This window comes from Amblyomma maculatum, chromosome 3, assembly GCF_055883805.1.
Source record: "Amblyomma maculatum isolate TAMU_Amacu chromosome 3, ASM5588380v1, whole genome shotgun sequence".
Lineage (NCBI taxonomy): Eukaryota > Metazoa > Arthropoda > Arachnida > Ixodida > Ixodidae > Amblyomma > Amblyomma maculatum.
In genome coordinates this window covers 202,798,514-202,812,538 of record NC_139346.1, presented here as the reverse complement: position 1 = coordinate 202,812,538, position 14,025 = coordinate 202,798,514, and the positions used below count along the sequence as shown (strand labels likewise).

The 14,025-nt window shown below is 45.0% G+C and overlaps 1 protein-coding gene across 5 annotated transcripts in view; it reads left to right on the top strand.

Moving 5' to 3' along the window:
• dom (domino helicase) overlaps nucleotides 1-14,025 on the top strand; it is a 156,164-nt gene that overhangs the window by 48,874 nt on the left and 93,265 nt on the right. For all 5 annotated transcript variants that reach the window (XM_084599283.1, XM_084599280.1, XM_084599281.1 and 2 more), the window contains 3 exons: nucleotides 367-553; nucleotides 1,224-1,424; nucleotides 12,794-13,154. In XM_084599283.1, the coding sequence (XP_084455409.1) occupies nucleotides 367-553; nucleotides 1,224-1,424; nucleotides 12,794-13,154 (749 nt within the window). The remainder of the gene's footprint in view (nucleotides 1-366; nucleotides 554-1,223; nucleotides 1,425-12,793; nucleotides 13,155-14,025) is intronic.

Below are 14,025 nucleotides of genomic sequence, written 5' to 3'. Positions count from 1 at the left end.
TGAAGTCACAAAAGATAATAGCTTAATTCTTAGTCAAAGTTAAATTAAAAGAACAGCTACTTAGAAACGTCAGTGAGCTTTAATTGAGCACCAAGCGCGAATATTTGCCCCCTTTTTCAAGCCATTGTAGTTCCGTGCGATGACAACCGATTGGCACCATTTTGGTCTCGTTTGAAAGCTGATTTCCCGCGCTCCATTCTGGCATCTCTCTCCCTCTTGTTTTGACCAGCAGCATTTTTCAGTTTTCTTGATTGCAAAAGTGTTTTGGGCCCCTGCAAGCTTTTTATGTAGAAACAGATATGTTTTTCGGGCTGCAGAGTTTGTTGGGAACATTGCTTCATACTTGTGTTATACGTTTCTGTGCAGGACAAAGGAGACGCTGGCCACTGGCAACTTCATGAGCGTCATAAATGTGCTGATGCAGCTCCGCAAAGTGTGCAATCACCCCAACATGTTCGAGCCGAGACCCATTGTGTCGCCCTACCGTATGGAAGGGCTTGTGTACTATACCGCTTCCCTTGTATATGACATCTGTAAATACGATCCATTTAAGGTGAGCAGCCTGTCTTTTCTTTTTCTCGTCTTGACGAGTCAAAAAGAGCAGCCTCATTGCCGATACTGTATAACCCGGAATATAAGTCGAGTCTTTTACTTGAAAAAAGCAAGCTAAAATCGCTCTTGGTCTTAAATTGCAATCTTCAGCAGAATTTGAGGCTTACTCTGGCAATGTGTGGCATGCCTGTTTGTGAATAAAACGTTGATAGGAATGCAAAATATAGTCTGCACGCTGTTGACCGTGCCTCGCAGCTTAGGTGACCATTGCCCAACTTTATTCAAAGTAGTTTATTGTAATGCAAGCGTTTCTTGTCACTTTTTTGAGGCCATTAAATAATTTTGAACTTTGGATAATTCAAACGTATTCCAGCTGCATCAAGTTCAAATTAAGGAGCTTTTACTGTATTAAAACAACACAGAAGCCATTTCTCTATCTCGAAAAGCCTTTTTTTGTTTTTAAATTGTGGTTCAGCTCTGCTGAAAGCAACTTTTAGGAGGCTGGGCACACTTTTTGGTTATGGAGCCCTAATTTCAGTATAGGTGTTTGATGGTCTGTAATCTAACTGCTACTGTTTTAGAATGGTTAAGAAAAATGAAAAAACTTCAATGGCCTCGCGTACCAATCTGCATTTGTGTTTTTTCCTGCTTTTTTTCGTCTTCTTCAATAGCACGTGAGTCTCTCGGCCCTGAACTTGCTGCTTGCCGACGTGGAGTTGTGTCTGACAGCTTTCGCTGCGCACCGTATCAAGAAGTTCCAGACGACGTGTCACTTTGTTGAAACCATTGAGAGCCACCCACCTCCACCACCTAGGTGTCCTCCTGGCAAGATCAGGCTGCACATACGGACGTCAGCACCTTCCTCCACTCAGGTGAGTGATTGTGTTAGCTTACTTGTCCCCATAGTCTGTACTTTCCCTTTTTTTTTTTCTCTGCACCCCCTTCCCCCATATCTGCGCCCCACCAAGGGGCCGCAATATCTAACTTGCGATGGTCGCTGCCCTTTCCATGTTTTCAACATGATGCACGCGCGTCCTTCATGACTCGCATTTTTCGTATCGTAAGGCACCTTCAGTAGTAATGAAAACCGTGCCATTAACTTGTGTGACGGCAGTAAGGAACGAATAGTGAAAACTCTCCAAACAATCTATTCAGTTGACTTCACTTAAGGGGGGACACTGGTCTTAAAACTATTTTCGTTATTTACCAATCAAAATTGATGGAATTTGGTGGGTTTGTGTAGTTTCTTGTGCAGATTCCAAAACTGCAATTATTTATTTTGTGATCCAATTATTTCATGAGATAATTACACCAATTAGTCTAATTCTTACAAGAACAATTACAAAATGATCACTGAAGAAAAACTTCAGGTGAACACATTGCTGGACACTAGAAAGAATGAGGAACACAATGTTGCAAGCAGTTTTTTGATTAAGCAATTATTTCTTGTTTTATTGCATAACAAAGTTCAAAGGTCAAAATATAGCATATAAAGGTCACAAAAAAAAAAAAAGCCATTTTAAAAATTTTGAACAAGAAATTAAGAAATCTACTTGCAACATTGTGTGCTCCACATATTTGGCTTCCCCCGCAGGGGGCACCTGTTAAAGCAGGTGTTTGTGTGTTTTGTGCGACACCACGGACCCCGAGCACCCACGCTTAGCCGTGCGTGGCATCGCCGTGTCTGGGGAAAGTGGGATCCTGGTGGTTGAGCCGATGCCGAGTGTTTGGACCTTTAAGGCCCCTCGGCGGAGGCAACACACCACTTTGGCCCACGCTTCCCACAGACGGCACCTCCGGGCTGACCCACCCGGGGGAAATCGGCAGTCGCCTTTTCCTGTCCTCCACTTCATCTTTCACTTTCCTATCTCTTTTCTCAGCACTGTCCTGTCTCCTCCTCATTTCTTGTTTTTCCTTTTTTCTTGGCGGCGAGGGTTAACCTTGTGTGGAGTAGCTACCCTGAGTTGCCCATATTTGGTTATAGTGGCGGTGTACTGCTGGCGTGGGCAGGACTTCTTTCAAGTTCCTGTCCCGTCCCCTCGTTGGGCTCCATGGTGGGTGGCAGGCACAACTACCGAAAACACAAACCCTTTCATGGATTCTTTCTCCCAAACAAATGATCGCCCTCCAAGCAAACGAGGGCGGACCGATGCTACAAGCCATTTCTTTGTGAAAACAAAAGAGACTTTCCCAAAGTTCCATGTCATACATAGCGAAGAGCTAGAAAAACCCGCTCGAAAAATATCCCCTTTCATAGTGTCAAAGTGTCTCACTAAAGACCTGGGCCCTGGATACAAAGTATCAAAACTTGCAAATGGTGACCTCTTGCTAGAAGTACAAACTAAGTGCCAGTCCTCCAACCTGAAAAACATTGTGTCGCTTGGGGACATCCCCGTCGTCATCACTCCCCACCGATCCTTGAACATTGTAAAAGGAGTAATATCTGAGATAGACTTCATTGCTCTCACTGAAGATGAAATGGCAGAAGGACTAGCAGACCAAAACGTCATAGCGGTTCACAGAATAAAAATCCGAAAGGATAACAAGGAGATCCCTACAAAACATCTGGTTCTGACTTTCAATAGCTGCACCCTCCCAGAGTCAATTGAAGTTGGATACATCAAAATAAACGTCCGACCGTACATCCCAAATCCGAGGAGATGCTTCAACTGCCAGAAATACGGCCATGGTTCGCAAAGTTGCCGTGGCCGCAGAACTTGTGCGAAATGTGCTGCGAACGACCACAACTCTGATAACTGCACCGCAGACCCACGCTGTGCAAACTGTGAGGGGGATCACCCCGCATACTCTCGATCCTGCCAAAAATGGAAAGAAGAAAAGCAGATCATAACACTAAAAACAACAAAGAACATCACATACAAAGAGGCACGTACCCAGTACAACAAAACCAAGAACACTTTTCAGTTCACAGCGAAACCAAATCTCGCCGATGTGGTGCGACAGGGCGGGGCACCACAACGGCCTTCGGCACCTACCCAGACCTCAAACGAGGCTGAGGTAGTGCCATCCCCTGCCCTGGTGGAAGCAGCTCCCGCTCCTCCACCACCCCCAAAACAGGCTACGCGTCCCTCAGGGTCGGCGGGCCACAAGACCTCTGCCCACGAGGCAAGGTCTAAAAATAAGGAACACGTGCCTCTGGCACGTTCGTCCAGCACCTCAGACGAGGTAATGGACATAGACCAGGACAGCTCTTTGCCGTCTTCGTCACAGAGACGGCGGAGCTCCTTGGAACGAACAAAAACAGACAAGGCCCGAATCACGGGCCCTGGAAAAAACTTAACTTAATCTCCAAGCTTTCAACAAAAAAAGATGGCATTCCTGGTACAGTGGAACTGTAGAGGACTTCTAAAGAATATTAATGACATAAAAGACATTCTAGATACAGTCTCGCCAGTTGCACTGTGCGTACAGGAAACAAATTTAGGTTGCATGCACTCGAATATACTGAAAAAATATCAAGTCTTCCGTTGAGATCGAGAGCAAGCAAGCAGGCTTTCGGGTGGTGCGGCCATCATATTGCAAAGTGGAGTTCCAGCTCAAGAACTGAAATTAAACACTCCCTTAGAAGCTGTAGCAGCCAGAATAATTGCCTTTAAAACTCTTACGGTGTGTTCTGTCTATATTCAACCAAATCTTAAAATAACACTCCATGATCTAGAAAACCTTTTTTGCCAGCTACCAGAGCCCTACCTAGTAGTAGGAGATTTTAATGCACACTCTCCTTTGTGGGGAAGTGAAAAAAGTGATACACGTGGACAGCTTATCGAGGATTTTATTCTTAGTTCAGACATTTGCTTATTGAACTCCTGTGAGCCCACGTACTGTTCACCAAGGACAGGAAAAATGAGTTTTTTAGATTTGGCTTTTAGTTCACCTTCCCTTTTTAATGATTTTAAATGGGATGTTCTGAACAACCCGTATAGTAGCGACCACCTGCCAGCAATAATCAGCTTATCATCCTCACCATCACTCATGCCGACCAAACCGAAACGGTGGAAACTTCACTTAGCAGATTGGGAGCTTTTTAAAGTAGAGGCGAATCTAGGAGCAGTTTTTACAGATGCCCTTAGTGTCGACAGAATAAATGAGTTGTTCACGACTTGCATTATCACTGCCGCTCACCTCGCCATTCCACAGTCCTTAGGTGTGGTGCGACAAAAACACAAGACGTGGTGGTCTCGGGAATGTAAGGAGGCCAAAAAGCGACAAAATAAAGCATGGGGTGTTTTCCGAAGGTACCCTACACACGAAAATCTTACAGCTTTTAAAAAGGCCAAAGCTAAAGCTCGATACATCCGTCGCAACTCTGAAAAAGAATCCTGGCAGAAGTATGTCACGTCAATAAATAGCTCAATGACGTCTAAAAAAATGTGGGAACAAGTTCGTAAACTCAGTGGAAACTTTTCCCCGTTTACAATTCCCATCCTCACAGCCCCTGGTGTTCAGACTAGCATAGAAGAACAGGCCAATATACTAGGCGAACATTTCGCACACGTTTCAAGTTCGTCACACTACACAGAAACATTCCTAAAATACAAAAACATAGCTGAGAAACAAAAACTCACAACAAGTGGTGGCAGAAATGAATCATATAATAGTTTTATTACACTCCAAGAAGTAAAGAACGTCCTTGCTGCTGGAAAACAGACTGCGCCTGGTCCTGACGAAATTCATTACGAAATGCTGGCTCATTTATCCGAATCCTCTGTAGAGGTACTTGTGAAATTCTTTAACAAAATTTGGACTCTGGGTAAACTCCCGGAGGCTTGGAAACAAGCCGTTATTGTTCCGTTTCTGAAACCAGGAAAGCCGCCGACCTCAGCGGGCAGTTACAGACCCATAGCTCTGGCCAGCTGTTTAGCAAAATGTTTTGAAAGTGTTTTAAACATCCGACTAACTTTCATCTTAGAATCTCATAAACTTCTTAATGTTCATCAGTGTGGTTTTAAAAAAGGGTGTGCAACGACCGACCACTTAGTGCGTCTTGAAAATACTGTCAGGGAAGCGTTCATACATAAACAAAATTGCCTTGCCGTTTTCTTTGACATGGAAAAGGCATACGATACGACTTGGAGGTTCGGGATCCTACGCGATATAGCAGATTTGGGCATCCGAGGCCGGATGCTAAATGTTCTGAAGGACTTTCTATCAGGTCGTTCATTTCAAGTACGTCTCGGTACCACCTTCTCGAGGAACTTTATTCAAGAGAATGGGGTACCTCAGGGGTGCATTTTAAGTACAACTTTGTTTATTGTAAAAATGAATTCTATTAGCAAGGTAATCCCAAAATCCATTATGTTCTCGCTGTATGTCGACGACCTTCAAATAGCCTGCACATCCTCAAACATATCAATTTGTGAAAGACAAGTACAATTAACACTAAATAAACTAGGCTCATGGGCTTTTAAAAATGGGTTCTAATTTTCCCCACAGAAAACCGTGGCAGTAATGTTCTCGCTGAAACGAGGTATACAGATCAATCCCAAGTTACACTTAAATGGGATTGAGTTGCCAGTAAAGAGCGAACATAAATTTTTGGGTGTAACGTTCGACAGAAAACTAACATTCCTGCCTGACATAAACATCCTAAAGAGGAAAGCCATAAAATCTCTAAACATACTGAAGGTTCTCTCTCGGAAACACTGGGGGTCTGATAGGGCGTGTCTTCTACATATATATCGATCTGTTGTGCGGTCTAGCTTGGACTACGGGTCCATAGTCTACTGGTCAGCTAGACCATCATACCTAAGGAAATTGGACCCGGTACATAACTTAGGTTTACGCCTTTCTTGTGGCGCTTACAGAACATCCCCTGTTGATAGTCTGTATGCAGAGACGAATGAGCCTCCGCTGAAAGATAGAAGGGCTTCACTTACATGTGCTTATGTCCTTAGAATAAGGTCACAGAAAAAACACCTCTGCTATCCAATAGTCTCAACATGCCGCTCACGAGTAATTTTCACAAATAAACCACAAGCGACGAGGCCACTGATAATGCGTTTCGAAAACATTTGCAGTGAGTTAGAAATTCTGGACACCTTGCCCGACACTGCACCAAAAAACAGCCCCCTACCCCCATGGTACAAACTTCCAAATGTCTGTGATCTCACTCTAACACACTTCAACAAAAGCCAAACTCCTAAAGAGCATATAATACAAGAATTTCGCACAATAAAAGAAAAGTACAGTAATTATACAGAGTTTTATACAGATGGATCAAAAACTTCTACTTATGTTGGCTGTGCCGTAGTTGAAGAGAACTGGGAACAAATAATTAGGCTTCCTCAGTGCGCATCAATCTTTACAGCTGAATCCTGTGCTATCCTGACAGCTGTAGAAAAAATAGTGAATGAAGGCATTTGTAACAGTGTCATATACACCGATTCGTTGAGTGTACTGATGGCTTTAAATCACAGAAATGCTGCCATGCCTCTAATCGGTGACATAATACATAATGTAAAAATGATCACGACACAAGGACACAACATAGTGTTCTGTTGGGTCCCTAGTCACGTAGGCATTGACGGCAATGAAAGAGCAGACAAATGTGCTGCACTTGCCCACAACAAATTGATTCAGAAAGTAAACATACCACATAGTGATTGCTTGAAATTAATAAAACATAAACAGATGAATAAATGGCAGTCCAGATGGAACAACCAAGAAAATAATAAGTTGCGTCTCATAAAGCCTGTACTAGGAGAATGGCAATCGAGCACACATCAACAACGTTTTATGGAAGTGATAGTATGCCGTCTTCGTATTGGACATACACATCTAACACATAACTTTCTGCTAATGAAACATAACAAACCGACCTGTGAAGAATGCGACGAGATACTCACTGTAAACCACATTCTAATTACATGCTCAAAACTTGAGGCACTACGGAGAAAACATTTTACTATATTTTACAATCATACCATCCCATTCCATCCCACCTTGCTTTTAGGAGAAAGAGCACTTGTAAACCTAGCATCTGTTCTCAGTTTCCTAGAAGAAGGAAGCTTTTTAAATAAACTATAGATTAAACATATCCATTTCCTCTTTTGCAACCAGAACATACATTAACCTCGCTCTTGGCGCATGATAGCCTTAGTTGCTTATGCGCCATAAAACCCAACACAACACAACACAACATATTTGGCTTCATGCTGAAAAAGAAATTATTGCTCTATCAGCAATAGCTGCCGAGATATTAAGGCCACAAAACTGCAAGTGGTTGAGAATGCATGTTTTGAGAAAAGAGCAAAAAAGAAACGGCATTATTTAACAAACATTCACTGGTGCAATGCACACGTTTACAATTTAAAATGGCTATAAACCACCAGGAATGTAGTCTCTTTGCTTTCAACGTCCAAGTGTCGCCTCTTTCATTTTGATTTGCAGTTGCAGCACATTCAGTTGTCACTTTTTCGGCTGCGCGAGTCATATGCAGGCAGCGTTTTTTTTTTTTTTTTTTTACGTACGTCGTTTTGTTACGTCCTCGCATCAAGACCGCGGTGAGGAACGTTTATTGCGGAAAAGAAATGTAATTTGGAGCTGTTTGCTGCTTCCCAGTGCTCTGCATTGCACTGGAAGCAAGTGAATTCCCTAAGGACTATGAACGAGGTCCGATCGGCGCAAACGCGCGGCGAGCTCTACGAAGACTACGTGTCCCGCAGTTTACGCAATGGAGAATAAGTTTGACGGCGATTCCTTATCCCCGTTCACTTTTTTAAATGCCAATATCGCCGCCGTATGTTTTACGCTTCGCCAATCTCTGCAAACTGTTTAGATCTGACGATCGTGAACTCCGCATCGCCAAGCGGACTGTCCGCCGCGCTGCCGTCATCGTTACGAACACAATCCGTCTACCGCTTTGTTGCTGGAGTTGGCGCGAGTTCAAGCTTTTCCTGTTTTGAGCTTATCTTTCTGCTCATCTGCGGCCTGCGTTATCACTGTTGCGGCGGGTGCAACCGCTGGCAGTAGCAGTCCCCCGTGCTGGGGAACATGCTAGGCCTACTTCAGGCTCGTACACACGATCGTTCGGCGCACGGTTTTCGTCGGCCTGAGCGCTCACAGCCGGGGCAGGGCATCACTTGAGATGATTATTCAACTATTTTTTTCACTTTTTTCACAAATTCTTGCCGTGAACGCACCTCACGGTTCGGAACCAAGCGCGGCCGGCGTCACGTCTCCGCCGTCTCCCTGCGGCTCGGGCGCGCCGAGCAGACGCCGTCAGCCAGCTCCACCAATGCGGGGACGCCTTATCGTCACGTGCACCCCGAAAGCCAATGGGATTGCAAATGCCACGTTTTCTTTTTTGCTATTTTTTATGCGACCAATGGGCGAATGTAAACAGCAGAGGCGGCAATTTGAAGCCGAAAGGCGGCTCTTTCGAATGAGACCAAGATGGCTACGGTGCCGCGCACAAAATGGGAGCTACGCCTCGCGGAAAATGGTTGTTTCGGGGGTCGTTTTCGGCCAAAATTTGGGCGACATCGATTATATAAATTGGCATTGTGACTAAAATACCGACCCTAGAGATGAAAAACTTAGCAGATAGGTGGATAAAGAGCTACTGATTTCGCAAATCACATTTTCTAAAAAGTGATTTTTTCGCGATTTTTTGGTCCGAAAGACCCGTGTCCCCCCTTAAATTTAATATGATGCACTTCACGATGGCAAAGGTCAAAGGTCAAGCTGGTGCTGGTAGCAAACACTGCACCTATGCTGGGTTGAAAAAACAAAACAAAAAAACTTGCGGCTGAAAAATGATTCCCGCAGTATTGCTGGTGTCTGGTGGTACTTAATACGTACGCAGGTGTCTCAGTTCTTGCGTGTCGAAGTCCATATACATGGCAAGCATGTTGGTGACTTGTGGTGATGCATTCCGTCTAACCATCAGTCTGTGGGTGATTGGGTGCTGAGTTCCTGGAAATGTCGGTGCACAAGCGTAACAAGTTTTTATAAGGCATAAGGCAGTAAAGTCCGAACTATCGTGCGTTGGAATTTCGGAGTCCAAAAAATTGGTTGGCTACTGTACTGTTTATTTTCTATGCTGCAGCTACAGATTCATATGCTATGGTTTATGCTGCTAAGCAGATATAGTCAATAATGCATATCAAGGAAATGTCACATACATGATTGCATGCATTTACATGATTGTAAGCCAATCTGCAATTTTTTTTTAAATTTGAAAATCTGAAGTAGAGAGGATGGCTTAAAACAATTTTAGTGCCAATAAATGTGTGGCAAAAGAGATATTTGGGGTGCTTGGGTGTGGTTTGAATTGTGTATTTGCTGTACTGCTCTCCTTGTAGCATTTGGTAGTTCTGTACTCTTGTTCAGAAGGATTTTTGACTTCATTATACTATGTAAAGCCAACGCCGCCGCGCATGGCGTAATATCACACTGCGCATGCGCGTAACCACATGTGTTCAGTCTGCGCGCAACTTAGGGACATTCCTGCATGATACACTTAGAACGGGTACCGAAACCTGGCTCGAGTGACAAGTGCCGATGGCCATGTTTACCTTTAAGACGGCTTTTCTTGGCTTGGCCTAGAGGGTTTAATGATTTACCTGCTTGCTTCAGTCGGACTTGTGAGTTGCATTAGGTAGAGGGTGCCTGGTCACGCTGCGTTGTCATCACCACCACCAGCAGCTGCATGTTTTTTTTTTTTTCAGCTTTGTTTATATTTGTTTTTTTTTTGTGCTGCCACCTATGCCATCGTGTGTTTTGTTCCGCTTTGTGCTTCGTCACATCGCTTCTCTTCGTGGCTGAAGTGAATGCGATCATGCATCTGTTGATGACATTGTGGCCTTCACAGTTCTGACCATCGGTGAGATCATGGCCGAATGTGTCTGGACAACAGTGCTGATGAGTGGATAGCAAGCCATTGCCGTAACTCACATTTAGGTTGGTTCTAGGGGCATTAGACCTGCTTAGTAAGTATGTTTGCTCAATCGATTGTGAAAGCTTTGTGACGTATCAGTCGGTGCCACCACTCGTGTCTCTCGTGTTTGTTCGAGCAGTGACCAGCGCAACCAGCACTTACACGCATTTTACTTTTATTTTGACTTGCCATTATACTTTTTGCTGGTCATCATTAGTGTGCTGCATCCGGTAAGCATTTGGCACTTGTTTACTGTAGCGTTCAAGAAGGCTGGGATTTTTTTGATGCCGAAGAAACTGCTATGTGGTGGGCAATTGTTAGATCAGTTTCAGAGCAATGTTTCATCTGTTGAACAAACTTCTTATGGCACCTGCCTCCGAGTATGGCGAGTGGCTGGTAATAGTAAAATGCAGGCTTGCTGTGCCTGTAAAAGGAACCGCCGTCGTGGCTTTATGCAGTTGAGTGCGTTCAGCATTGGTGGTTTCTTGTGTTTTTATTGTGAGATCATTTGCGAAGTGCAGAATTTCACTGGATGACAATGTGCTGCGGTACTGCAGCAGTGGTGATACAGTTAAACGTCAATATAACGAAGTCGGTAAAATCGGCACTTGAATTCATTACATTGAAATTTCGTTACGTCGAAATTAGGCTCTTAACATGCAAATAAAATTCTCAAATGGTGTTGCTGGTGCGAAGCACATACGGAAGAACTTTTATTTGTGGGTAAAGTAGTCCGTCACTTTGTTTTAGTCTTCTTTGCATTCAACAACGGCATTATGCACTGTTCATGAGAACACAACGACCGCATAGCCTCTTCCTCTCCTGTAGAGCCCGCGAAACGCCTTTCTTATCACATTGACTTTCACGGGAGGTGGGGACATCGTCACACTCGTCCTAATTTTCCGTTTCGGCGTCACTCTCACCTTGCAATTCCTGAACCACATCGTTCAGGATGGATTCCGTGGTCACCTCTTCTGCCGCGAGGACACAGGAATCACACAGGACCGCGCCACCGAGGGGAATGTTTTGCACCTGGTTTGACATGAATCACTTGAAAACGGCTTTATCCACACCTTCATAGGTTGCTGCCTTCAACCTTTCCCGCTGGCTGCTTGTCCCCTTTTTTAAGGGGTCGATGATAGATTCCTTGAAGCTCAAAATCGTGGAGAGTGAACTTTGTGGTATCCCGAACTCTGCGGCGACATCTTTCTTCTTTTCGCCCTTCGCGACGGCATCCACTATGCTGGCCTTCACTTCCAGAGAGAGCACTTCTCGTTTGCCACTCATGCTGCTGGAACGGAGCCGCAACACAATCGTCACGACTACGACGATGACGAGGGACAGGTCACCAGTCACGCGAAAATGCGACAACAAACAAATGTACACACGCTGCACGCCCACGTGTGCTGCGCAAAAAATAGGCATAAACTGGGTAGTGAGCCTGCATGCTGCACAGCGGTGCCTAAACTGGGCAGATGCTCGTGCCGCCTAGTGGAGTTGCTTAACACCATGCTTGAGTCTCCTGTGCACTAGTACATCAGATGGCGCAGCGTATGCCACGTCGTATCATCATCATCATCGTCACATTTTTAAGCGCGCTCTGCTGTGCCGCTACGCCAAGGTCGACCTACCTTAACAATACCAGTTGTTGGGCGAGTTGGTAAATACCAGAGCAGTATTTATACTGGCTGGTGGCTAATAAACATTTCAGTTGTGAGTCAGCGCTCTGTGTTGTCGTCCTTTCTTCCACGTCCCGTCTGTCGCGCTGTTGTTATGGACCTACCTTGGCCGCGCTGCACTTGTTTTCAGGCTGCGTGCGCTTTGATGGGCGCTGCTCTCAACCACTCAGGTTCATGGTACACCTTTGTTCAGGAATTGAGTCTTCAACTAAATTTCGTTACATTGAAAGTTTGGTGAAATTTACTTCGTTATGGGGGGCTAAAAATATGTTATGTTCTATGTGCCCGAAGTTACAGAAACTGAACTACTTTGTTACATCGGGGATTTCGTTAAATTGAAGTTCGTTACATTGAGGTTGTACTGTATTGCTTGTGAGGGCGATGGCAGAATGTCTAATAACATTTCAGTGACGAATAAATTTTTGTTGTGGAATGTGCCTATTGGTATTCTCTTAGTTTTTTCTTTTCCTTCTTGTCATGATATAGGGGTGTCGATTTGCAATTGTGTAACTATGGCACAAGTGCAGGGGGAGATTTAGAGGCTTCAAAACCGGGCCTTCTAGTACTGGTGGCATTGCTTAGACCTGTCCCTTCCACACTCGTTCTTAATTCATTGTTGTGTTGTGTTCTGAGCTTTTTTTTCTTTTGTTTGTGCTTGCAGTCGGGAGCAGCCCGTGCAGCTTCGCCGATGGTTGCAGCGGGCCACCATGGTCCCCACCACCAGCGGCTAGTGGCGGCTACCCCTGGGGCGCACCACGGAGCAGCAGGAATGGTGGTGCGCCCCGGTCATCAGGGTGTGCCTGCCGGAACCACCTTTGCTATGACGGCGCGACACGGGGCAGTGCTTTCTCAGGGGCACCACCCAGGCCTGCAGCAGCAGCGCCTTGTAATGGTCTCGTCACCGAGTGCTGGCACAACGCGTACACAGGGCACCATGGTGGCCGCTGGCGGCCAGGCCTCGTCCTCTGCAGGCGGAGGAGGTGGCGAGTACATGCTGCAGCTGGTGCAAAAGTCCGGCGCCTGTAAGTGGTCTTTCTTCTCTGACTGTCATTTCATCTCTAGTGCACCTGTCGCATGTCATTCATTACATCACTTGGAAACCCTCTCGATTCACTTAGAAGACTCTGAGTTTGGACTGCAGGTTTAAATTGTGCGAACAGTATTCTTATATGACCTAAAAAATTGTCTCTGAGTGCAAAAATATTTTTTTGCAAAAAACTCCCTGTGGATCTTGCAGCCGCAATGCAGTCACTAATCACTGTTGCCATCAACGGCTGTACTGAGGTCATTGGCATCATCGGATAAGCGGCTGATGAAAGTCAAATCAAGCCAAATTGGTTGTCGGTACAGTGTAATCCACTTATAACTATACCAGATATAATGACACATTGCTTATAAAGCTTATGCAACAGTGCTGCCATCTACTGGAAAAAAAACAAACAGACAAGCGGTGCCTTGTTGGGGGTTGCATTCACAGGATTAATTGCCTGCTGCGAAACGAGAGAAATAAGGACCGGCAAGGGAACCGTGGACCTTTCTATGTTGCCCATGTTTCCGAGCGGCTTTTATGTGTCGAAAACATAATCGGAGAGGTACCGCAGCAGCAAAAAAATTCGCTATGGTTTTGTAGGTTGAAGATGAGGTGCACTGGGCAAGAATATCTTTTCTTGTTTTGAAGCTCAAAGCAGAGAAAGCTCGAACTCGCGCCAACTCCAGCAACAAAGTGGGTGTTAGATTGTTTTCATGATAATGACGGCAGCGCGGCAAACAGCCTGCTTGGCAAGGCAGAGTTCACGATCGTCAACTGTCACAGTTTGCCGAGACTGGCGTAGGGTAAAACATATGGCGGTGATATTAGCGTTGAAAAAGGTGAGCGTGAATAAGAAATCGCTG